Source organism: Stenella coeruleoalba (assembly GCF_951394435.1).
Source record: "Stenella coeruleoalba genome assembly, chromosome: 8".
Classification (NCBI taxonomy): Eukaryota; Metazoa; Chordata; class Mammalia; order Artiodactyla; family Delphinidae; genus Stenella; species Stenella coeruleoalba.
Window position 1 is genome coordinate 69,055,973 of NC_137154.1, and position 26,053 is coordinate 69,082,025.

Sequence of the window (26,053 nt, forward strand, 5' to 3'; positions counted from 1 at the left end):
ATTGAAATAGAGACCAGGTTAGTGGTCACCACGGGCCAATGGAGGGAGTGGGGCAAGAGGGAAGTCGGTGTAGCTATAAAAGGGGAACAGAGCATCCTTGTGGCCTCTGTTGACTGTGCCAGTATCAATATCCTGGTTGTACTAGGTCATTGTACTACAGGTTTGAAGAAGTTAATATTGGGGAGAACTAGGTAGAGGAAACATAGGATCGCTCTGTATTACTTTTTACAACTGCATTTGAATCTACAATTATCTCAAAATAAAAGGCTTAATTTTTTAAAAAGTAACTATTCTTAGCTCTCCATCTGTTCAAAAACAGGTGGTAGGCTGAATTTGGCCCACAGGCTGTAGTAGTTTATAGAGCTTAATGCAAACAACAAGAAACACTACATGTTCATTCAATGCTGTCTTAGATGCTAAAACTTTAGAGAAATCTAGACACAATCAGAGGTCTTAAAATGTGTTTACAGTAGTTAGTTCTTACACTTTTTGCAGTGGTTTCCTAGGTGGCAAGTGTCCATTCCCAAAGCTAACCTGGAAAGGGATAAGAGCAGTGGGTATGTAACCCCCTCTGGATTTGGAATCTTCAAAATCCTCTTTCTCTTATCGTTGCTCTCATATCAGTATTGTGAGCGCATCTTCTCCAGTTATATGCCACCCCTACTTTCCTACATCCTGGATTTTCACTGCATCATGGACGCTAGTTGTTTGTTTTATTCAACTGTGTTGTGGTCCATGTAAATATGATTGCTCTCTGAACAGGAGTTCTGTTTGAATTGCATGGACTGGTATTAACTTTCTCAGTCTTTCCGTTAACGATCTCAGTTTTGTCCACTGTGCAGCACACAAAAAAAATTTAACACCATATTTAAAGCATCCGTATTCACATTCATGTTAGGAAATCTTTCATCCAATACAGCAGTCATTACCCAGCCATTCGGTGTGGCCTCTGTTTCCGCTGCATTGTTTTGTAATTGTTTATTTTGGCCTCTTAACAATTGTATTGTGATCCTTAGCTGTCTGATTGTATTTAAGGGTGAGGCACTAAAAAGCTCTGTGTCCACGGGTGAGGCTTGGTAGAGCTTACTGAAGCCCAGGGCTCTACTGAAGGCTAATCCAAATAGATCGCTTCTTTGGGGAGCCCACAACATTAGTCCTTAGGTCTTTTCTCCTGGGTCTATTAAATTACCTGGAGAAGATACTCTTCTGTCTGAAGTTTATGATCCTCCTTGACGCATTCTGGGGGCTAGATGTGGAAAAAAGGCTTCTCACTTTCTCTTCATCCTGGGAATTTAGTTCCTTTTCCTTCACTGTTGTTTTATCATGAGGAGGGAGCATGTGTTTGACTCGCCTTCATTCACCCGAGGTCTTTATTTAAATAATCATAGTCTGAGCCAACACATGAGGAATGAAAGTGGTTGTAAGGGTTTAACATGACATCTGGGTTTGTCATCATTCTCGTGCCCCAGCCCCATGGTTACTTCAAGCACATGGACTCAAATTACCACTGTGGATGTAGCTGAGATGAGCTCTCATCATAACTGGAGGTGGTTAGACAAGAAGGCAGGAGGTCAAATCCCAAGCCTAACTTGAAGGAGGAAGTATTTGGATGTGGAATCTTCTTCAACATCCTTTCTCCTGCTTTTTATTTTGTTTCATTAATACAAGCATTTGGGGCCCATCCTCTCCAGTTGTAGGCTCTCCTAATCCTAGATACCTAATCAGAATCTATCAGGGTGAAACAGGAAGAAGTAGGCGATTAAACCAGTCATTTCTATAGAGCTTTCAGCTCTAAGGTTCTAAAATTCAAACAGCTTTTTGTGGGCCAGTCTGGAAACGTAACCATGAAATATGCACCTTTATTGCTATGTGGAAATGCACTCTGAGTTTCATGTAGCAAATTTACACGTCAGCTATAGGCTAAATGTCAGCCTGGGGTAGATACTCCCTTGGGGGAGAGCACCAGAGCGGGGCAGACTCACAGTGACGGGCAAGAGCAGCTAAGCAGAGAGTTCCTGGGCGCTGTTCGGGAATGGGTCGACCTCAGCTGTAGGCCTATCAGGATGAGATGCCATCCTGCCTGTGGCCACGCCACCCACTGAAATAAAGGGAAAGTTAGAATGTGACCTAACACAAGTAGTACATTTCCTCAAGGTCATGGCTCACCTTGGACGTTTGCGTGCGAGGATCTGGAACTGGGAAGAACCGTGTGTGTTACCTGTTCTGCTTGACATTTTGCAGAGCTGACACAGTATCTAGGTATGCATTTATATATATAAAGCAAGGATTTAGAGCATGTTATTTTTTTTTAAGCTTTGCCAACTTGACAGGTAAAATGATATTCTTTTGATATCTGAATAGAAATAACTTTGGTTATAAAGTTGTGCTTTTTTTCCCCCATGAGCTTATTGACCATTTATGTTTTTCTTTTGTGCATTGTTCTTTCCCTTACTCAAAAATATTTATTGGTCACCTCTGTTACTTCCTGGGATAAAGGGTTAACAAGACAGACAATTTCCCTTTTCATCTCACAGAGCTCATCATTTACAGGAAGTAGACAAACATAAGTAACAATTTTTGTAAATATTTCTGGAACTTGAAAAGACATAGCCTCTATCTTTAGGACAGAATTTGATATATATGAGTCAGGTCTATTTTATTATGTCGTTTAGGTCTTATAAACCCTTATCTTTTACTTACTTGCTCTGTCATGGGCTGAAAATGGTGAACTAAAGTCTCCATTTACTGATATGCTTCTATTGCTCTTTGTAGTTCCTGTAATTTTTGTTGAGAAAAATGGGATTTTTATACATATCCATAATTTTTAGATCTTCATCATGAATTATATACTTTATCATCATGTGTCCTTTCTCCCTCTTATATTTTGTTCCCATTCAACTTTAACAGTGAGGCTGTGAACACTGCTTCCTTCTTCTCTGACAGTGTCATTTTTTCATGTTTACAGATATAAGTATTTAAAGTGAATGTTCCTCTCAGCACTCCTTTAATGGTATTGTTATTTTCCACATGTATCACTGACATACATTTTGCCCATCCTTTTACTTTCAACTGTTCTGAATCACTTCAAGGTGTATCTTTTTTTATATAGCATATACTTGGGTTTTCCTTATAATCCAATTGGAGCCTTTTTCTTTAAGTATATCTGGACCGTTTACATTTACAGATAGGATGGCTGTTTGGTCTTGCTTCTGTCATCGTGTTTTACATTACACGAACTATTTCCATTGATGCTTTAAAATAACCTCCAATATATGGCTTGTTTCCTTTGCTCATGTATGTGTTCTGATCATTCAAAAAATTTTTACGTTGTCTTACCTTTCAGCGGTTATCTTATTGATGAACCCTCTATTTCTTAGCTTCTATCTACTGACACCATATATAAAAAATAAAATAATAGTATGCTTTTACTTCCTCATGCTCTCCTCTCCGCTAAATTAGCTGATTATTTCTATTTATTCTTTCAGTACTTACCTTTATACTTTAAAGTATATTACTGGGTTTTCCTGGTGGCGCAGTGGTTAAGAATCCGCCTGCCAATGCAGGGGACACAGGTTCGAGCCCTGATCTGGGAAGATGCCACATGCCGCAGAGCAACTAAGCCCGTGAGCCACAACTACTGACCCTGCGCTCTAGAGCCCGCGTGCCACAACTACTGAGCCCGCGTGCTGCAACTACTGAAAGCCGCACGCCTAGAGCCTGTGTTCCACGACAAGAGAAGCCACTGCAATGAGAAGCATGCACACCCCGCTTGCTGCAACTAGAGAAAGCCCACGTGCAGCAACGAAGAAACAATGCAGACAAAAATAAATACATTGAAAAAGTATATTATGAACTTTTTTACTCCTAATAATAAAAGAGTAAGAAATCAGAATACTTATGCCACCTCTTACCTTCTCTTACTTCCAACTTTTGTAACTGTAACTTCCACTGTGGATCCCGTCTTCATCCTATAGCAAATTCCTTTGCTGTGATTTCTCATTTACCGCTTGTTTGGAGCTTATCCTCTTGCAGTTTTTTCATAAAATGCTCATAAGAAATACAGTCCTTAATTTTCCCATGTTTATAAACATCGATGTATTACACTCAAACATAAGTGGCAGTCTGACATATTCCCTCACTAGAGTATACACTACACAGGCAGGAACGTGTGTCTGTTTTGCTCACTGGTGTATCTCCGATGCCAAGAACAATAGCTGGCACATAGTTGCACTATAAATATTTGTTAAATGAACAATATACAAAGGAAAATTACAAAAAACGGTTTGGGGTTGGGCTTTTTCCTTCTGAGAATTTTGTCAGCATGGCTTTTCTAGTGCCAAATGCTAAAAGAGAGAAGTTTGAGGCCTCTCTGATTTCTACCCCAGTACAATTTAGTTTTGGTTTTCAGCAATTTGCCCTTGAGGTACCTAAGTGTCATTTTCTTTGTGTTTAATCTTACTTGAAATTGTTATACATCTTGAATCTATGGATTTATATTTTTCATCAAATTTGAAAATGTTTAAGCTAGTTTTTATTTCTGTACCATGTGTGCTCTTAAAAAAATCTTTATTCTCTCTTGAGTGAAAAGATCTATATTTATCTACTAGATCAAGTTCATTAATTTTACAATTCAAATCTATATCTCTGCTCTTTTCAGCTTTTGATCTATCCATTTCTGCACGGTATATCTTAAAATCTTCAACTAAAACTTTCTAGTCTGGTGATAGTCACTTGCTTTATATATTTTGAGGCTATATTGTTAGCAACATACATATCCACGACAAAATATCATTTGTTACTACTAATATATGACATCCTTTGCCCCTTATGGCATATTCATCTTATAATTGTTTTGCTCATGTTAAAATTGCTGCCATGGCTTTTGTTCAATCTGCCTGACATATATTTTTTCCATCTTTTAAATTTTCAATCTTTAGTATACTTTTGCTTTAAATATATCTTTTGTAGATATTGCTACATCTTTTAAAACCCAACCTGGGAGGACTGTGTGAGGCAGGGAATTACAATGTCTCTGGAGAATGTGGGTGGATGAACTAAATGGAAGACTTTCAATGAACCAGTAATGCAGTAAGAGGCAGAAGTAACTCCAGGTGGAGGGCCTTGCAGGAGGAGTTCATCGTGGGCTTTCTTAATTTATTGCAATCCAAACGAGTTGATGCCTTGGGAGTTGGGCCTTATCCCAAAGAGTTCACTGTGCTTTCTGAAAGAGTGGCTGTGATCCGTGTGGCCAGCTGTGCTTTGTTTCAGTTGGAAAAGAAACAGTCACAGGTTGGAGAAGTTTCCTTCCTGGGAGGGTTCAGAGAGACAACCTTCACGCAATGATTAGGAAGTGAACAAAAGAAGGAGAGAGACCCTGAACCGTGGCATCACTGAGCACCCAAAGCTCACTCTGGTCTACCTTCCCGAAGTTATTACTCAACAGCTCAAGTGATTAAAAGCTTTTCGAAAAGACTGGCTCCTTTCCACAGAACTGGCAGGCGGGGGGATAATACAGATGACCCAACTGACATACTCTGAAGTCAGAAACCTTTGCCTTGTAGAGTAATGAGAAAATACTCAGAACAGAAGAGGACAGCCTGGCTACTGCACGACATAGACTCATAAGGAAAAATTAAGCCTGATGCAGTGGGTGAGGCAGAACATACGTGCACAACTGCTCTTCCCTGATCTCTGAAGCACAGGGGCAGGTGGGACAGACCTCCGAGGATGTGCAAGCCCCTAGCCAATCCTAGTACAGATGTTCTGGAAGGGTTGAGGAAGGTACTCATCTATCTCCTTGATCCAAAGATTCTGTATCTGATTTTTAATGCTTAAGCAAGTCCATGACAAATATTGTCGAGCAGGGGTCTCCAACCCCAGGGCCTCAGACCACTACCGGTCCGCGGCCTGTTAGGAACCAGGCCACACAGCAGGAGGTGAGCAGTGAGCGAGCGAAGCTTCATCTGTATTTACAGCCGCTCCCCATCGCTCCCATTACCGCCTGAACCATCCCCCCACCCCCAGTCCACGGAAAAATTGTCTTCCACGAAATCAGTCCCTGGTGCCAAAAAGGTTGGGGACCGCTGTTGTAGAGAACACAGAATTAAAGGTGGTTCCCGAAAAAGAAATTGCATTCAAAGTAAGGCAGACATCTTCCGGTGACAGAGCACGTGGGGCATTTTCAACACGGAGCCATAAAAGATAAATATATTCATGTATATGCACACACACAAATACATACACACACACATATATGTGAAGGCAGCCTTCCAAAACGAAATCCAAGAGCCATAATTGACTTCCTTCTTTTTCTACCTCTAGCAAGTAAATAATGATGTAAGATCCTTTGGGGGAAAAGGGAAAGACAATCATCTCTTTAATCTTCCTGAACAAACCTGAGGCAGGTGTTAAAAACCATCTCCAATTTACAGATGAGTCTGGCTACAGGTTTCCTTCCTGTTACCTCATGAAGGATGCAGGAAGGAAAGACCGACTGAGAAGGAATTAAAGCTGGTGGTTTTAGAACCAGCAGATACACAAATACATCTTGGTATGATTTTCTTAAAAGACAACAAGTGACGCCTTTCAAACCAATGACAATGGTTTCTATTCCTGTTTCTAATCTGATTCCTCTTTTGGAATTTGCTCTTCGAGAAATGTTAGGCTTTGAAATGAGGACCCCGAAAGCCAAGAGCCCCAGATCCTGCTGCAGAACCCCAGCATGACCTGTGAAACTCCTAATAAATCACTCGGTTTTGCCTTGAAGCCATTGAATAACTGAGCACAATTTGGAAGCTTGTGTCTCAAATCATCACCCAGTGCCTCCACATGAGAGTACCATTTACCCTGAGAATTGTTCAATTCCACCCAGCAAGTCCACAGTAAATTGGCACCTCGTTCCTGCCAGGAGGGGGCTCACATCAAAGTTCTGTTAACTTTCAGAAGTCCATCTTCAGCCTGCTTTCACCAAGCCTGCCTGGTAATTGCCTTCACTTGAAAATCCAGTGCAACTCCACCAGGCTTCCCGATGGACAACAGAGAGAAAAACAGTGGGAGAAAATAAGGGCCAGAAGCACCTCAGGATCTGTCATCCAGTGTGAGGTCTTGTGTCAGTCTGGCAAGCGACACCCTGGGAGGCTGGCCTTCCTTCATGCATGTCCTGTGAGGTTTGAACGCACTGACAAACAGAGAATGGCTATTTATTGAGCATCTACAATGTCCTAGGAACAATGTCACACCCCTTTTTTATTTCCATTTATCCTCCCAACATCCTCTACATAGTTAAAATGAACCTTACCTGACAGATGTGGGGCAACTACAGCTCAGGTCACGGGACCTGACTGAGGTCATCTGGTTAGAAAGTGGTGGGGTGAGGATTCACACGTGTCTTTGCTTCCCAATCCTCAGGCTCTTTTCACATCACACCCGAAATGTCCTAAGCACGAATACTGAGATGCGTTTCTAAGGAGCCCACGAAACAGGTATTTCTCCTTGATCGCTACAGGGTGAGAGATTGAGCAGGGTGTCAGACACTCAGTGGGTAAAGCTAAACTATGGCCTGTTGGTCCAAAGATGGCATCTAAGGTTGTTCACGGCAGCTGTGGGCAAGTGAGAGCTGTTCACACACCTGGGCAGGAAAGCTTACTTTAGGCTGGGAGAGTGGAGAGGGGGAAATTAGTGTTTATTAAGAGGTAACAGGTCTTCATAATGAAGAGCATGGACTCTGGAGCCAGACTGCCTGGGTTTAAACCCCATCTCCTGTTCTGCTGCAGAATAATCCGGTGTGCGTGTGCCCAGGAAGGTGTCTGGGTGTGAGGGGCAGTGGAGATGGGGGAGCAGGAGTGGCCATGTGTTGCGGTTTGCTGAAGCTGGTCGAGGTGTACGTGAGGTATATTGTATTACTGTTCTATTTTTGTATATGTGCGAAACTTCCCATAACAAAAGCATTAAAATAAACCTGGGTTCCTCCGCTGACTAGCTGTATGACATCAACAAGTCCTTTGGCCCACCTCAGTTTCCTCAGCAGTAACACTGAGCGCTAACAGTACCTACTCCTAGGGCTATATGAGAAATAAATGAGTTAATACGTGGAAAACTGCATATATACATTACCTGATTACATGAATACATGTCAAATGCTAGAAATTACTACAGAGTAACTACTACATCCCAGGTGTTAGACTTGGCATCACAAATGTATTATTTCAATTGATTCCTCCCAACAATCCTACGAGGCAAGAGAGCCTCCATTTTCACAGGAGGAAGTGGACTGAGAGGGGCTCTGGCAGCAAAACCTGCATAAAAAGTCAGGCTGGCTCTTGTTTCCCCGAGAGGTCCACTTCCCTGAAAGTGCCTGGACTGCCTATTACACATGGGGAAACTGAGCTCCGGGGGTTTGGGAAATCCACAGCTCTGAGGGGTAGGCTGGAAACTGAACACAGATGAGGCCAGGACCCAGCACAGCCTGGGCTCTTCCTTCTGGAGCGGACAGGCCGTCCTCACACAGGCTGTCCTTGGGGAGGGAGGGGGCGGAGCTCTGCATTTCGTGGCTAAGTGGCCATCGTGAGGGCGGGGATGGTGCAGAAGCCCCGCCCCCTCCTTCATCCCAATGAGCCATCCTGGGGGCAGCAGGCTCCAGGCTTTCTCGGACCAGCAAGCACTAAGGCTCCTCAGAGAACCAAAAGGGGGAGGAAAACGGAAACCTAAGAGGAACTTGACGCTAGCAGCCTCTGCATTTGATAAATGTTTCAGCGAATCTCTTTCCAGGGCCACAGGCACTGGAGTGAACGTGGGGCAGCACAGGGTCTCCCTCGGAGGCCCGCAGAGCTCCGTCGGCCCTGCCCAGCCCAGCATCCGAGCTTCAGCTGGAGCCCTTCCTTCCAGCAGCTGCTTCGTCTTCTTAGAGACTCACTCCAAGACGCTCCATGCCCCCAGAACACGCCTGTGCAATCAGTGAGCGAGTCATGCAGCCACCGAGATTAGACAAGCACTTGTCTCCCCACAGATCTCCCCCTAATCAGCAATGACAGAGGAGCAGACACCCTCAGAGCAGTTACCATGCATCTGACTTCCAAAAGGGGCCCACTCCACCAGCCACCAGGACAGCTAACCATGCCCTAAAATACAATGAAGCAACCCTTCCAGCACAGCCAATTTGCATCCCAAACTCAGCTGGACTGTTGACAATTTGTACCCCTGCAGGAACTGAACCAAGCCTGACCTTTACCTCCAGGACCACGTCTGTGCTGCTGCTGTTCGCTAAAAGCAGTTGTGGTCTCATTCCAATTAGAACTCTTATTTTTGCTGAAACGGACCAATTCATGCATCCTTTCTGGCTCTCTCAAGAGTCTCTCAAACTTAAAATGAGCCAGTCAAAAAACACAATGTTACCGGAAGTGATTCACAGCAGGGAGTGAAGGGGGAGATAGAGAAAGCCCAGAGGACTTTAGGTGAGAGGGACATACTTCCCAGCCAGGGGACCCGCACGGACAGCACCTTCCTGTGCTCCCGGGAGAGCAAGGCCACCTCCTGGCAAAACAAGATAAACATCCAGTTTAAGGCTATTATCTCCTTTATTCAAAAAATAAATATTTCACTTTTGAGTCGACATATTTCAAATCACATGAAGCACAGAGAAGAAATACAGTCCCTTTGGAAATCATGAACACGTGTAGCAAAGAGTCACGTTCAAAGCAAAGGGGATGGGGTGAGCACTGATTCCAACTGATCCATGACCCAGAGATTCCTCCTCTCACCAGGTGGAGCTACATATCGATTGTAGGCGAGAAACACACACACGCGCGCACACACACACACACACACACACACACGGCTTTGAAGTCTGAAAGGCACATGAAGTGGACCATAAGGTGTGTGGCACATTCACTGATAAAGCGTTCCCTATTCCCTCCCAAGAAAAGTGGAGAAACTTTAATCAAGTCACAGACCAGAGAAGACGGGGTCCTCTGGCTCAGAGCTCAGCATCACGAAAATCTCTGCGGATGAAAGCCATTCTTCTTCTGCTCTCCCCTCCCGTGCCTCCGCTCTGGGGGGGAGGTCCCTCACTCGGTGATGGCGGGGCGCGTGGCCACGTACACGAACACCACGATCAGCAGCACGACCACAGCCAGCGTGGGCAGCACCACCGTGGTGATCTGCTGCCGGGCCTCCTGCATGGCCTGCTTTCGCTCCTTCTTATCCTTGGACGTCTCCTTCTTGGGCTTCCCCTTGAGCTGCCGCATCTTTCCTAGGGGATGCTAGGAGGGTGCGTCCGGAGAGGGATTTGAAGGAAGGGTCACGCTCCTCCGGTCAAGGTGCAGAATCTCCTGTAAAGAGAACCATGATCAAGAATGAACGGAGTGAAAGGAAAAGGAATCGCAAAGGCAAAGGCAAACGCTAAACCAGGAAGAGTATCTGCAACTTAGCAGCCCAAGGATTAAGGACAGGAGAGGTCTTGTAGCCCCTCTGAGTGGTGGGTGGTAGAGCTAAGCAGGATGCTCCTGGGGCTCTATCACTGTCAGCGCTTCTGCAGGTGTGCTGTGCACAGGTGACCGGCACACTGAGACAGGGCCTCTCAGCTCCAGGGGCAGCTGGCCAGGCGCTGGGCACCAGATGAACAAGACTGCTTTCATGACACGAAGGGACTGGGACGCACTAACTATGCCGCCTCCACTCAGCGGAAAGGGGGGCACCCTTCTCCCTTCCAAGGCTCCACCTATCTACTTCACTGTTCTAAATCCTACCATCTCCCCGGCTAACCTCCAGCGCTGAACCGCCGGCAGCCTGCAGATCCCAGGACCGTGGCTCCCTTCCTGCCCGAGCCCAGGGCCCGATCGCAGGTTGCGGCAGCCTCACTGGGGCCGAAGAGAGCCCGGAGGCACCGACTTTTCTGATCTCCATTTGATCCTTTACCCATCCACCCAAACCTTCCTGAGCACCTCCTATGTGCCAGGATCTGCTCGAGGCGGGGAGGAGGAGGTGGAACACGCGGGGCTGTGCTCACAGAGCCCACGGACTAGGGGTGCACCCTAGGTTGCAAGCAGAGTCGAGAGCTGGGTCAGACAGACGATAAAGAGAGACCAGCTGAGCCTTCGGTCCAGCCACCCACTCAACCTAGGATCGTGTAAATTCTGTGCCCCGTGGAGGTGCTCAGGCGGTGAAGCGGTGCTGTCAGGGGCCTGGGGGATGAATCGAAGGCCGTGGGTAACTATAGAGCAACAGCTCCATACGAGTCCAATTCTGAGCTTTACGCAACGGAAACAGACTTCGGCTGATTCAAGTTGAGATGGAGTTTACACAGAGGCCTTTGGCACCTCATAGGATCCCCAGAGAAGAGGACCTGGCTCAGGAAATGAGCAGGGCAAGGAGCTGTGCAGCCGTCACCTGAGCCCCACTCACACCACGAGCCTGGAGGAGGCCTCAGGCTGTATCATCACCTGGACACTGTCGCTGGAGCAGGGGGCACTGAGGCCACCACTACTGCCCCTGGAAACTAGACGGAGCTGCTGTCACTGCCTTCAGGATGAATTCTCCAGGGCCCTGGCTTCTGTGTCACCAGGTGCATGTGACCAGCCCAGCTGAGACCCAATATACCCGCAGTCTAGCCGTCCAACCTCTATAAGCAGGGGGAGTGTTTCTAAACACAGTGAAGGGGGGGGGGGTTTGGCTACTGGGCAGGGAAATGAAAAAGACAAATGTCCTTCATAAAACATCCTGGGGGACTGGTAGAGAGGCGCTCTCTGCGGCAGACGAGCAGTGTACACCAATATTCCTCTAACAGAGAGACTTGTATCATGATACTGTGTACCCAGTTTTGCCCCAGGACAGTGGGTGGCCTGTCACCACCCTGATGAGGAAGATGACATTTACACCTAAGTGAACGTGTCAAGTGGCAGGCAGGACGTGGAATGTGGGTTCCGAGGCGGGAAAAGTCTTGTGCGAATCTCCCTGTTGGTAGAGGGATCCTAATCTCACCACTCCTCTCATCCCCGATTGGACCCTGGAAATTTTTTCCTATTCTCCATAATCAGGTGGAGTTTCTCCTGGTGCAAGAGGGCTGAAATTATTGCCCTGGAATGACATGATGCCAGCCAAAAGCAAATATTAAAGTTCTGGAGAGCCCCATTTAGGCAAATTTACGCCTTCTATCAGGCTTTTGAAAATAGCCACTCTTAACTTCCTTAAGACCTGACAGGTGTAGGAACCCCCAGCTTTACAAATTCTCCTTTTCAAATCTTTCAGAGAACTTGCAGGCAGGCCTGGATTCAAACTAAGGACATACAACTTCCGGGCTGAACGGCTTTGGGCTTCAGGAGGCCTCAATGTCATCATGTGAACAATGAGGACAATTTCTCTCTCGGAAGGAGTGACTGAGGGTTTGAAAAGAAAACACTCCTCATGGTGCTTGGCCCGCCCACCCCTGGCAGGACGGGCCGGCCAGCCGGACGCAGCCGCTTCCTCCCTCCCCACCGCTTGCCCGCTCCGGGGCCCTGGTCAGAGCTCACGGAGCTCACCGGCCTCAGCCGCCGCCCCCCGGGGTGGCGTAATAGCAGTGCCCCGCCCGCAGGGCCGTGGTGAGGAGGAGACAAGAATTCCGGTAACACGGCACCTGGCACGGAGAAGGCACCGGATCCACGTGAGCTGACGCTCCCGAAGCCCACCCAACAGACAGCCTGCGGGGAGACGGGCAGGCTCGTTACCCCGCTCAGAGATGAGGACACCAAGGGGCAAGAGGAAAAACGTCTTGCGCACAGTCAGCTGGTCTGTAAAGAGTATCTAACAGAGCAGTGGATGGCATCCCTTGTCCAAAGCTACGAGCCATGGTCTGTTCTCTCCCTGACACAGCTGCACAAGATTGTCTAAAAAGAGGCCATTGGCAGCACCCTGATTTGTAGCCATTTCCCTGTGGACCTAATGGCCTGTGAAAAGAGGAGGACCCCGCTGTGGCCCGTCACCCAGCCCCCCACAGGGCCCCTCACAGGACCCCTCGCTGGACTCTTCCACAGGACCCTTCACAGGATTCTCCCACAGGACCCTCACAGGGCACCCCCCCCCCGCCCCCGCAGAGGACTGGCCACAGGCAGGTAGCCCCAGAGGCCCAGAGTTAACAAGGGCCCCAGCCCCGCCCCTTCGGCTGCTGGCTGCATCCTCCCGCAGAGGTGTGGTGGACATACATGGGCAGCAGCCCCCGTGACGACCAGCTCTTGACACCTGTGAGATGCATTCAGAAGTTCTCCAAGGCTTAAAAAAAGGCCTCGTCACTGGGGACAGTGCCGGTCTGGTCAGGATTTGAAGGACAAACACGCCAGCCTGAAGTCTGGGGTCTTGGTCAGGCTCCAGTGGGTGGCCTCCCTGATCTCACTCACCTGAGCTGTGGGCCTCAAACCGCAGCCCCGCACTTTCCCTGGGGCTGAAGAGAGAGTGGTGACGATGGAGGGAAAACACCTCTGAGATGACAGCTGAGGCGAGGGAAAAGGGCCCAGCAGGACACAGGCTGGGGAAGAGCCGCAGGCAGAGGGAGCGGAAGGAACCAGAAGGGTGACAGGAGGGGAAGTGCAGAGGGCGCAGAGGCCAGGCCATCCTTAGGCTGGCGGGCCACCGTGAGGAGTCGGGTTCCACTCCGAAAGCAGCACGAGGCCCTGAAGGGCTTCACGCGGGGAGGTGCAAGTTTCAAAAAGCTCCTCTGGCCGGTCTGTGGAGACTGGGGTACAGGGGAATGAAAAGGGAGGCCCTGAGAGCAGGGCAGGGAGGGCCCATGGTGATGGACAGGAGGATGGAGTGGGCTTTTATTTGGGGGGTACTTAATGGCAGATGAGACATGGCACGTGAGGGAAAGAGAATAACGGGTGGACCTAAGGTCTGGAGCTTGGGTACCTGGCTGCATGGTGATCCGGCCTTATGAGGTGAAGGGAGAATGGCAGGAAGGGGCGATGGATTTGAGAAAGGACATTAAGTGCTCTGTTCACATCTATCCATGTGTGAGGATGCCTATTAGACATCACCATGGCAATATCAAGGAGGCGGTTGAGGACATGAGTCAAGAGCTCGGTCTGAGCTGAAGATCTATATTTGGAAGTCATCAGCCACAGATGAGGTGAGCTCACCAAGGACAAGGTAGATGGAGATGAGGGCCAGGCCCGAGCCCCGAGCATGTGACAGTCAGAGAACAGGAGGGGAAGGGCAAGCAAAGGAGCCTGTGGAGAAGACGCAAGTGAAGAGAGAACAGAAGTGTGGACCCAGGGACCAAGAGTGAAGAAGAGAGCACGGCTTCCAAACGCCGCCGAGACAAAGTGAAGGTAAGGCAGCGGCCATTGGATCCGGCGGCTTGGAGAACTGACCAGAGGAACTTCAGTGGAGTGGGCCAATCAGCCTCTATCTCAGACATCTAAACCAAGAAACATGAAGGCACACAAGCTGGAAAATCCTGCAGATGGGGGCCATCCGATGCCACGTGCGGAAGACAACAGAGGAAGCCAAGCTGGGGAGAGGAGACGGGAGGCGAGGGGAGCGCTCTGAGAGCTGGACACTGGGGACTCTGCTCTTACCTTTCCAGCACAGCCCCGGCAAGGCCCAGCTCTATACAGGCTCCTGAGTTGAGTTATGCTGACCTGTTTCTGACTCTTAGGCTAGACATCTCTTTGAACTTGAGCTGGCTCCAGTGGGTCTCTGTACCTTCCAGTGAAGGAACCCCAGCTAAAATGATTACTCCAGTTTTGCAAATGAGGAGTCCAAAGCCTTGCCACTGTCACAGAACTAGGGGTGTCAGAGTCAAAGTCAAACACACATCAGCCTGACCCCGGAGCCTGAAGAGTCAGCATCCTCCAGTGCCTTCCCCACGCACCTTCCCGGCCCTTTACCCACTCTGGGGCCACGTCCTTGCTCACCAGCCCCTTGCAGAGAGGAAATCAGAGATGAAGCTTGTAAGGTGCAGTCTGGCTCTTTCCCAGCAAGCAGCCCAGGCAGGACAGAGAAGCCACTAGCCGAGTTCCAGCTTCACAACCCGACCGCGACTGCCACCTGGCCACCCCCTGCCTCTGGCTCCCCTAACCAAGGGATCGGAAACTTCACAAACACTTGAGTTCCACCGGTGCCCCTCCCCCACCAACAAGCCCATGGCAACTGGTCAGCACTGGAATGTTCCAATCAGTCCCCAGGGTGCGTGGGCAGGTGGGCGGGGGGGGGGGGCAGAGAGGAAGGGGAAACATCCTTTCAGACAGAATCATTTTATGATTTTTTGGCTCAGCCTTCCAGTCTTTTTTCTATATACATATATATATACGTATACTGTGCACACACACGCTTATTAAAATCCTTATGTATATTTCTTCCTACTTAGAAATCATAATGTACATGACAGCCTTAGAACCTATTAGGGAAACAGCCAGGAGCAGAGGTAAGAACGTGGGTTTGAAACCAGGTTTGAGCCTCAGCTCTGCCATGTCTAGTTATACAACCCCGGGCAATGTACTTCATCTCTCATGTCCTGACTTCCCTCCTCTGTAAAATGGGATAAGAAAACCTGCTTTGTAGAGTCATCGGGAGAGAAAGACTGAAGTATTATCTGAGGTATTGATTAACAGGCCAAACCAGATGCTCAGTAAATGGTACAGAGTAACTCCCTTTCCAGGGAGGTTTTTCCAGTGCAGACGCACGTACGGAGAGAGGTACCAGGGAATGCTGCCCTTTTTTTGGTTTTGAACCATATAACCCCTGGGTGATGGAACCCCCCAGTTTCTCTCTCTTCCCTGCTGAAAACCACCGGTTACCAGTCTGCTGCTGGGCAGGTTTTCCCAGAGGCTTGATGGGAGAAGAAGGTTGGCTTGGGCAATTGAGGGAAGGTTCAGAATCACAGCGACCACCCCCAGCTCCCGTATCCCGACAGGCTGATGCTGCACTGGCCAGTATGGCAGCCACTCGTCACATGCGGCTACTAGCGCTGGAAATGTGGCTGTGGGCCAAACTGAGCTGTAGTGTGACATACACACCGGAGTTTGAAGACTCCGTACCAAAAGAGAGAATATAAACTGTCTCATTAAAATCTTCCATACTAATTACGAGAAATGATACCATTTTGGATATACTGGGTTCGATAAAACGTATTATTAATTACCCCTGGTTTTTCTTCACTGTCTTAATGTGGGCGACTCAAAAGCTTCAAATTCCACGAGTGGCTCACATGACACTTCAGCTGGGCAGTGCTGTGCCTGCCCCATGCAATAAGCACCAGGTCCAGCCCCCTGATAAGCCTCCCACATCACAGCCTCAACTCACAGCGGTGAGGACGCCGGGGCCCCCACAGCCCCGCCCTAGTAGATCTCTCCAGCCTCATCATACCTCACATGACCCACGGCTACCAACACGCCTGAGTGCCCACCCCACACGCTCACATCCTGTGCCCGTGTGGGAGCTCTGCCACGTGCCCTCCCCCATGCCCCAGCATCCTCCTGGTATAGACGCTCGTCCTTGGTCACCCCTGTGCCTGGCCTTCAGCACTCCCTCCACAGTGCCGTCTCGGCACTCGGTTTATGCCTTTATTGCAGCACTGACCGGTGGCCGCCGCCTAACTGGCTGGGCCCCTGATGTCCCCACTGGACTAAGCACTCCTCTGGGAGCAAATGTGTCTTGCTAGGAATAATATTGCCCTGGGCTGGCAGGACGCCTCTCACATAACAGGTGCTCAGCAAGCATCTCTGGATCGAACACCAAAGCTGGAGGACAAGCAGTCATCTTATGTACTAAGCACAGAGTTACAGCAGAAAATTCTACAGGAGAGGAGAAAAGGTTATAGCAGAAGATAATAAACCAGCTAGCTACCACTTAGAAATGCTCATTTCATTCTCAACACAAGATTGGTATTCTCACTCCCATTTTACGTGAAGAAGATGAGATTCAGAAAAGTATGGGGACCTCCCTGGTGGTGTAGTGGTTAAGAATCCACCTGCCAATGCAGGCGACACAGGTTTGATCCCTGCTCCAGAAAGACTCCACACGCCACGGAGCAATGAAGCTCGTGCACCACAACTACTGAGCCTGTGCTCCAGAGCCCGTGAGCCACAACTACTGAGCCCGCATGCCACAACTACTGAAGCCCACATGCCTAGAGCCCGTGCGCCACAACAAGAGAAGGTACCGCAATGAGAAGCCCGCGCACTGCAACAAGAGTAGCCCCCGCTCGCCGCAACTAGAGAAAGCCCGCACGCAGCAACAAAGACCCAACACAGCCAAAAATAAATAAATAAAATAAATAAATTTATGAAAAAATAAAAAAAGAAAAGTATGGTGACTTGCCCAAGATCAAAGACCATTAGGAAACCAGCACAGTCTCAACCCTAGTATAAAATCCAAAACAATCACTCATTAAATATTGAGTGAATGAATGGACTGAGGATCTGAACTCAGACCTAATTCCAAAGTGCACCCATCCTCTCTGCATGACCCCACAGTGACAGTGCCTCCAGGTCAGCCCACAATTAGGAACAGTAGCTATCACATCCCGAAGGCTCACTACCTGTCAGGCTACCACACTAAAGCCCTCTACAAACACGCAAACCGCACTGCGCACTACCTGTCAGGCTACCACACTAAAGCCCTCTACAAACACGCAAACCGCACTGCGCACTACCTGTCAGGCTACCGCACTAAAGCCCTCTACAAACACGCAAACCGCACTGCGGCTTTTATCCCATTCTTCAGACAAGGGAACTGAGGCTCAGAGAAGGGAAGGGCCCAGGTAGTAAGTCAGAGTGCATCTGGGATTCAGACCCAGCTCTGTCTGCCTCCCATCCAACCCAGCTGCCTCCCGGTAGCCGGGCCATCCCATGGAGTCACGGGACACAGGGTCAAGAGTCCACGGCGGGTTCCTGCCCGTCAACTCTGGAGGCTGAGGACACGAGGAGGGAGGGTATGTGAGCAGAAGCACAGGCCCTCCAGGTGCTTGTCTCACTTGGCAGCGGATAAAGCCTGTTCCTTACTTGCTCCGACTCCCAGAAGCTGTCCTGGGCTTAAAGACGCACTGCAGGTTGCTTGAACTCTCATGTGGGCCAGGCTGCTCGGTAGGAAGGCCCCCAGGATGTCCCAGGCTGTTGCAGGGCCGCCCGTTAAGTGGCTGCAGACTGTGTCGGCTGCACCCGCTCCCCCCCCCACAGTCAATGCAAGGACAGACACCCAGCCCAGGTGGCGGCCCACCTGGAGGGCCGCTCCCAGGGATGGAGGCCAGAGACTGCCCACCCATCTTCCACGCTGTCCACCTTTTCAAAGCCCTGCAGCTCTCCTGTCTCCAGAAAAGGCGGTGTAAGATGCTCACTGAGAAAATGGCTGCGTTTTTCTCCTACTGCAAAATCAGGAACACAAATGAATAAACAACACGTAAGAAGGGTGTATGTGGGGCAGATCTCCACCAGCTCTTCTCCTGGCTGCGTCATTATAAACATGAGGCATCAGGAGGGCTGCACCACTCCATGCTCTACGCCGTGAGCCCAGGGAAGCTGCCCTGAGTTCAGGGAAACCTAAATTGCGTGCCGAGAACAGCAGCTCTGTGGCTCATGGAGTGTGCTCACTTCACTGTACGTCCCTGGGGTTTAGCCGTAATGGGCCGTGATCACCTCACTTCTGTCTGCCGCAGAGACGGGGACAGGGGTTGGGCAGGCCACCAGGAGAACTGACCGGGATGGGGCTCCCGACACCCGCTAGGCACCAGCTGATAACACAAGCGCCTTCCCGGGAACACAGACGTGAGCAGTGACAGCCACGCACGCTGGCTCCAGCGTCCCGCTGCCGACCGGCCTCAGAGGTCGGGGAGCTCCCGACCGGCCGGCCTGTGGGGAGGGTCAGAGCCACAGACGGAAGCTGACAGGCACAAACACGTGTACATACTTCTCTCACCGAGGGTGAAGGAAGAAGAAACTATGTAATTCGGTGGCAGTGTCAGCTACTCCTAAATAAAAACCCGAGAACACAAAAGAACTTTGGGGTGGGTTGCTGAATAACACAGACATAAAGAGCTAGGGTTCTCAGTAAATCGGATAAGTAACATTCCTGCAAAGTGCTTTCCTGTGCAGTATTCATTTCCTCCTCATGGTAACTCTTTACCTTACCTATTATTGTCCTTTTTTCACAAGAAAAATAGCAGACAGAGCAATTAAGCTCACGTCTGGGTGTTAATCCCCATCCTGGCACTTCTGGGGTCTGTGGCCCTTAGACCTTCAATTACGCTGTCTGTAAAACAGGGATAAAACTACCTAGCGTTTAAATATTTTTTGAGCATCAACTGTATGTCGGGAGACATGCTGGGTAGTTTACAGGGAATGTGGGAGACAGACAACCAACAAATGAACAGAATATGTGTCAGATGATGCTACGTGTTTTAGAGAAAATAAAGGTTGGGGGAACAGAGGCTGCAAAATTAGAGAAATCAATCAAGGAAGGCTTCATGGGAAAGTGACACCGGACCAGAGGCTCAAAGGAGGTGAGGAAGTGACCTGTGCGAGACGGGGGCCACCGGGGGGCTCTGCGTGTGCTAAGGAAAAGCACACGTGTGCTGGACGACTGACTGCAGGGGGCAAGGGCTGAGGCCAGGAGCTCGGTGAGGACATGAGTGAATTATTCAGGAGGTACGCGGTGGCTTGGTCCCAGGGAGGGGCAGATGTGGGGAAAAGTGGTCGGGTACTTTGAGGGGACAGCCAACAAGATTCACCAGCAGATTGGAACTGGAGTGTGAAAACATGAAATGATGAAAGGCTCTATGGCCCAAGGAAGTGCAGGAATGGCGGCGCCACGTAGGGGTGTGGGGACAATGGGATGCGTCAAGTCTGAGACGCAATTAGCTGTCCCCAGTGGAGACACTGAGCAGGCAGCTGGATGCATGAGGCTGTGCTTGGGGAGAGAGCTGGGCTGGAGACAGGAGCGTGGCAGCTGTCAGCACTGCAAGCCGCCAGGCTGGGGAGCGAGCGCAGACAGAGAAGGGCCAGTGCGCTCTGAGGTTTAGGACTTGCAGAGTTGAAGAGCAACAAGTAAGAGACTAAAAGGGTATGAAAGGAAGAAAACTGAAAGCGTAAGGTGTCTTGGAAGGCAAGTGCAGAAAGTGTTCCAGGAAGAAGGAGCCGGTCATCAGGCTTGGTCACGTATAGGTAATCGGTGACCTGAGGGGAGAGTTTTGGTGGGGTGGCGAGGTGGGGAGGGGTCCCGGATCTGAGGGGTCGCAGGGAGGGAGGGAGCAGGCTAGAGAACGGAGACCACGAGTCACCAACGCTTCTCAAGGCAGGACCCGGGGGCTGAGTGTCTACACTGCAATCCCAGTCCTGCCGTTTATCAGCCCTGTGACCTCGGGCAAGTTCCCTAATCTTTCCGTGCCTCACATTTCTCATCTGAAAAATGGGGAGAATAATCCCTTAAGGAATTGGTATATGAGAAGAATGCCTGGCCCGTAGTATTTACTATGTAAGTATCGTCATCCATCAGCAACGTCATCCTCATCGTCACTATGAAAATAGGGTCAGAATCAGAAGGGGATATAAGGACAAGAGTTTTGTTCTACTTGTTTGTTTTTTTAAGGCACTTATAGAATGTTTGTGTCACAGGGGAAGATGGATCAGGAGAAGGAAGGAAAAAGAAGTGCTGGCGAGCGGCCCAGGGGAGCTGGAGCACCAGCTGGGCTGGCCCCGGATGGGCCCAAGGTGACGGTGGGAGTCTGTGCAAGTTCTCGCAGGGCTATTGCTGGTTCTCGGTGAAATGGGAAGAAGGTCATCAGCTTGGGAGGCAGGAAGAGGGAGGAGATGCTGGAGTCTGAAGAGAGAGAAGCTCTGAAACAGCGGGCAAGCGGGACGGATGCATCGGAGCACGACGGGTGACCACCAGCCTGCAGTCAGAGGCCTCAGAGCTTAGAGCAAGGCGGCTGGGGGCTGGCACCAACGCGCAGGTGCAGGTGCAGGGGATGGAGTCGGGGGATGTTAGACTTAACCAGGACAGGATTTTGTCAGGCCACTATGACACAAGGTGAGGGTTACATGAGATTGCAAAAGAAAAGCGCCTGGCCCAGGACCTGGCATCTGAAGCGCTGCCGCTGTTCAGGCTTCAGCGGCCTGTCCAAGGAGCCCCACTCCCTCCACGTGTGCCTCCCTGACCCCCAACACACACAGAGCTCAGGAGCGGAAAACTCTGCAGGAGCCTCAATTCTGTTCGTTCCACTAAGCCAATTCCCTCCCTTTTCTGTTCAAGCTACTGTCACATTTCCCAGGCCTCTCCTGCTGGTCTCAGAGAACAAAGAAGGTCACGCGAGGGCAGACTAGTCCCCGCACGCTTCTTCCAAGAACCAGCGGTGAAGAGGCTCTCCCAGCCTTGGGGAAATATTGGCTTTCCGGGACCTGCCTTGCAATTCCACCAAGCTCTGCAGGTGCGGCTCAACCATCAGTTCCTCCCACTGAAGACAGGTGGGCAAAAAAGCCTTTGATGATCTCGTTATGTAACCCAGACAAGTTAGAGTTAAATTCACAGTGATCAGCAACTTCAAGCACAGTAATTTGTTTTCACTCGTTGACCTGAAGCAAACTCAACCACGGAAAGGACAAAGGAGATGACTAAACAGAAACGAAGTTAAGTGAAATTCCCGTAAGAAGGTACAAAACACTGCTTTGAAACGGTTAAGATGCACAGAAAGAAATACAATTAACAGCACAAACTAAAACCGAAGTTTTATGCCATGGCATGTAAGTTTATTATGTGCAACACACTCGGAAATTTTCTACTTTGTTTCATTTCATTAGAAAAAAATGTCAGTTTAATCCCATGGAAAGTGACTTGCCTCCGAAAAACACTGGATGGAGAAGACCTCAAGGCAGGAAGGGCTGGTAGGTGTTTCAATCCCATTCCCAGGAGAAGTCACCGAAACACCCTGACAGTCTTTCTACCTTGATGAATAATAAGCTCCTATGAGAATGAAAGGAAGTAATGAACGAGAAAATTTACAAGCTCTTCTAGGTGTGGTCATTCCTTAAATAGCAATTCTTTATCCAAACCTGCAGGTTCTCTCGATTTCATGTGCTATTCAATTAGGTACTTTAAGACAGCAGGTACTGAAAGCAAGAGTCACTAATTTATCCCTTTGTTATTGACAGCTCAACTCTGTGGCAGCTCAAGGCTAAGGCGAGGCTGGGGGGAAATCCATGAAGACATGCACACCAGCCAATTGTATGCACTGTTTTGGACTTTTTTTTCAGGCAGTGCTTCTCTAACTTTTCCATCTCAAATATGGAGAGGGGACATTCATTCCTGGAGGCCAAGTCTGGGGCAAAGCCACTGCAAGAATAAAATTTTAATTGTGTCTTATTTTAAATGTCAAGCGATCGTATATAGCATTATCCCCTGCTGTTTACTCGTAACGGGCATGGCACTGTGATAAGAGCCTGCCGTGGCTCTCACTGCGTCCCAGGCTCCCATCTTAGAGGCGAGAAATGGGGTTTTGAGAGGTTATGTAACTCACCCAGGACCACGAAGCAAATAAGTGGTGGGACAGATTCAAACGCACCCAGTCTGGTTCCAGAGCCCTGCTTGTAACCACGAAGCTATGTTGAATTCTCCTCCAACAACCAACCATATTTGTTTTAATATTCTTTAAATGTTATTTCCCCCAAACCTTTGGGTAAACAGGACCCACACGCACCCCAGGGCTCTGCCTACACGCTGGGGAACGCTTCGGGCATGCAGAGCCACAGGTCCGCCAGAACTCCCCTGCCTTCCTCACACTCCTGTGGCCGGGAGCGGGCTCACAGCCCTTCTCTCCCAGACGCGGAGCACCGTCCTCATGTTCTCTTAGGCATGAGCTTCATTAACAACCAACATATCACAAGCACCAGTTGTTTATGGCATTTTTAAAATGAAAAATTCATCCCTAAGCTAAATTACAGCAAGTTAATTACAGCGCCTGGCTGACGGCACACATACTGAGAGACAGTGAGGGACTGGCGGAAGCGTCAAATGCAAACAGCAGCCGCAACTAACATGCGCCCAAGGCTGCACGCCTGGGCCTTCCTCAGATACAGAGACTGGGGCTCACCCCACCCAGAGGGCCAGCTTCAGAAAGAGACGGGCAAGCTCTCACTTCCATTCATTTATTCCACAGACACCTGCTGGGCACCTAAGTGTTGGGGACGAGCCAATCACACACAGAGTCACTCACTCACCAATTCATTCCATCAAACACTTAGCGGGCACCTACCACAGGCCAGGCACTGCTCACTGCTGTGCATATACAGACGGATGAACTGACTGGTCCATCTCATCAGGTACTGATTCACCTCGATGCGCTAGGCACTGTCCGGGCAGCGGGGATGGAATAATGAACAACACAAAGTTCTGGCTCTGACGGAACGTACATTCCAGGAAAAGGAGGCAGACGAGAGACAAATACATATGTCGTGTGTCAAGGAGTGAAGTGCTGTGAAGCAAGACAAAGCAGCGTAAGGTGACAGAGAGCGGGGGACGTGCTGTAGTACAGACAGCATTACAAGGGGCTGCATCTCTGATTAGAGAGCAGAGGCCACAAAACAAGGTGGGAGCAAGCCTGGAGCAGAACTAGGGCAGGAGGGCGCCTGAAACGAGTGTGCCTCTGCAGCACCGCGATGCGGGGTCACGGGGGCCTGCGGCTGACAGCCGGTGAGCCAGAGGAGGAGCAGAGGCGAGCAGATCACTCCAAAGAGGACGCTACAGACCCGCTGGCGAAGGCTCCAAGCCCATCATCTGTGCTTCACTGCAGGCCCCGACCGCTGCCAAAATCCAAATTCTCTGCAAAAGGCAGGCGGTAAACTGGGCTGCGATCCAATATTTACCCGGTGGCAGGCCAGGTGTTCTCTGGAGTCTCCGAAGGGTCAGCTTGGGGTCGGGGGAGGAGAAGGACCCCATCAGACAACGAACTCGGGCTGCTGAAGTGGGGTCTGCCACGAACAAAGTGATACATATTTGATCTTTAATTTGAAGGCCGCCTTGTTTGCTGAACCTTAAGCCTGTTTACCAACCTGAACGGTTGATGAGGACGGTTTGGGCAAAGGGCACAGAACAAGAGGCCCTGGAGCGCTGAAGACGAAATCGGCCTTGCTGATTCTGCCTGTGGCCCATCTGCGGGCGCCACAGAGACCCCGCTGACCACGGTGAGGCTGCTTCCTAAGGCAGCCCTGGTCTCCTTCACCTCCGCTTCCCCCCGCCGCCCTCACCAGGGCCTGATTATTCTCCTCCCGCCCCGACTCTAGATCCCACCCCCCACCTCCAAGTGAAATCAACGCTGCACCCATACCCAGAGCCCGTCTGTCCTCCCCGCCCTCACCGAGGCCTCACCCCGCACGTCTTCCTGCTTCCAGCCTCCCCATTCCTCAGTGCAGCCGTTACTCCTGTCCCGCTGCACGTGGTACAGAACAAGCCAACGTGCATTTATGCCCGGGGCTTCTCGTCTTGGCCTGCATCACACACTGTCTCTGCTGAGAAAACATGTCTGATCCCCTTAGTCAAAATTAGGGGCCCTTTCACCTACTTCTACACCTTTAAAATAACCCTTCTTCCGTTCCACCTTTTCTTTTCAGAGTTCATCATTTCTGTCCACCTCCCCCACCAGGGGTTCAGTAAGTATTTGATGAATGATCTAAGCCTGTTCCTCTTGCTAATGGTGCCCAAGCCAGAGGTTTGGGGGTTTTCCTCGATGTCTCCCCTCCCCCCATCCCCTGTATCAAATTGTCCCCCAAGACCTACCAACCCCTCTTCCTAAACATCTCCCAGCACATCCTCCCGCTTCATCCCCACTACCAGTAGGCCCTCGTCTGGTTCATGCGGATTTCTGCAACAGCCTAACCTGTGTTTCCCTGCCTTACCTCGCCGCTTTCTCAAGCCCTAAATAGGACAAACACTTCTAAATTCCTCTAAAATCACTGCCCGTGGATGGGTGTGGACCCGCCCCACACACTTTCCCCTTCCCAGCAAAACATATGCAGTGGTTAACTGTGCAGAATCACTGTAGCAGCAAATGCGGGAGAGGTGCACGCCTGCTTCAGGAAAGGGGCATGAATGACTCGTTTAAATCTCACTCATGTTTTAAAGTCCAGTTGTTGGAAACTTGTTAGCCAAAACACATCCCTGGTGTAAATAGGCACCACTTCACTCTTCAAGGTAAACAACCAACCAAATGGTGCTAAACTAATAATGATAAGCAAGATTTTTTTTTTTTTTTTTTGCGGTACGACGTGGGCCTCTCACTGCCGTGGCCTCTCCCGCCGCGGAGCACAGGCTTCAGCCGCGCAGGCCCAGCGGCCATGGCCCACGGGCCCAGCCGCTCTGCGGCATGTGGGATCCTCCCGGACCAGGGCACGAACCCGTGTCCCCTGCATCGGCAGGCGGACTCTCAACCACTGCGCCACCAGGGAAGCCCCTAAACTAATCATGAGAAAGCCGAGCTAACAGTGATTGACAATTAAACATCTAGATTCCTAGCAATTAAAAACTGTCACAAATTCAAGACGGTGGTGACAGTGCACTCTTAGGGTACTGTTTCCAAATTCTACGGGAAATCCAAGGGCCTGTGTAAGTCCACGCTCCATGGGAGCCTGGAACACACCGCTGCGTGCGTGGCGAGGCAGCCAGACTCCTAGTGGAGGATGAGGCAGTCATCCAGAAACTCCAGCCTGCAGTACAGTCGTCCCTCGGGATCCGCAGGCGGTGAGTTCCAGGACCCCGCCTCCCCCATGTACCCAAGTCCCTTCTATAAAATGGCACAGTATTTGCATATAAGCTACGGCACATCCTCCCATACACTTTAAATCATCTCTAGATTACTTGTAATACCTAATACAATGTAAATGCTATGTGAATAGGCTGGTATGTGGCAAATTCAACTTTTGCTTTTCGGAACTTTCTGGCATTTTTTTTTCCAAATATTTTCTATCCATGGTTGGTTGAATCCCCCAGTGCAGAACCTGCATGGAGGATGGACTGTAATTTAACATCAATCACATTTTTTTTTGTGGTTTTATCTAGATGAAATTTATTCAACATAACCTTAATCTTGAGATTTATTCTTAAGATT

The 26,053-nt window shown here is 49.6% G+C and overlaps 1 protein-coding gene across 2 annotated transcripts in view; it reads right to left on the reverse strand.

The window, feature by feature from the left end:
* Positions 1-7,435: 7,435 nt before the first annotated feature.
* SMCO4 (single-pass membrane protein with coiled-coil domains 4) overlaps positions 7,436-26,053 on the reverse strand; it is a 70,854-nt gene continuing 52,236 nt past the window's right edge. Inside the window, exons 3-4 of one of the 2 annotated variants that reach the window (XR_013829310.1) lie at positions 9,948-10,325; positions 7,436-7,498 (exon numbers count right to left, since the gene is read on the reverse strand). Coding sequence is in view for 1 of the 2 variants with exons in the window: in XM_079928177.1 (XP_079784303.1) it covers positions 10,062-10,241 (180 nt within the window). In the remaining variant the exon portion in view is untranslated. Of the gene's footprint in view, positions 7,499-9,559; positions 10,326-26,053 lie in introns of those variants that run through there. The other variant, XM_079928177.1, reaches the window with a different exon arrangement.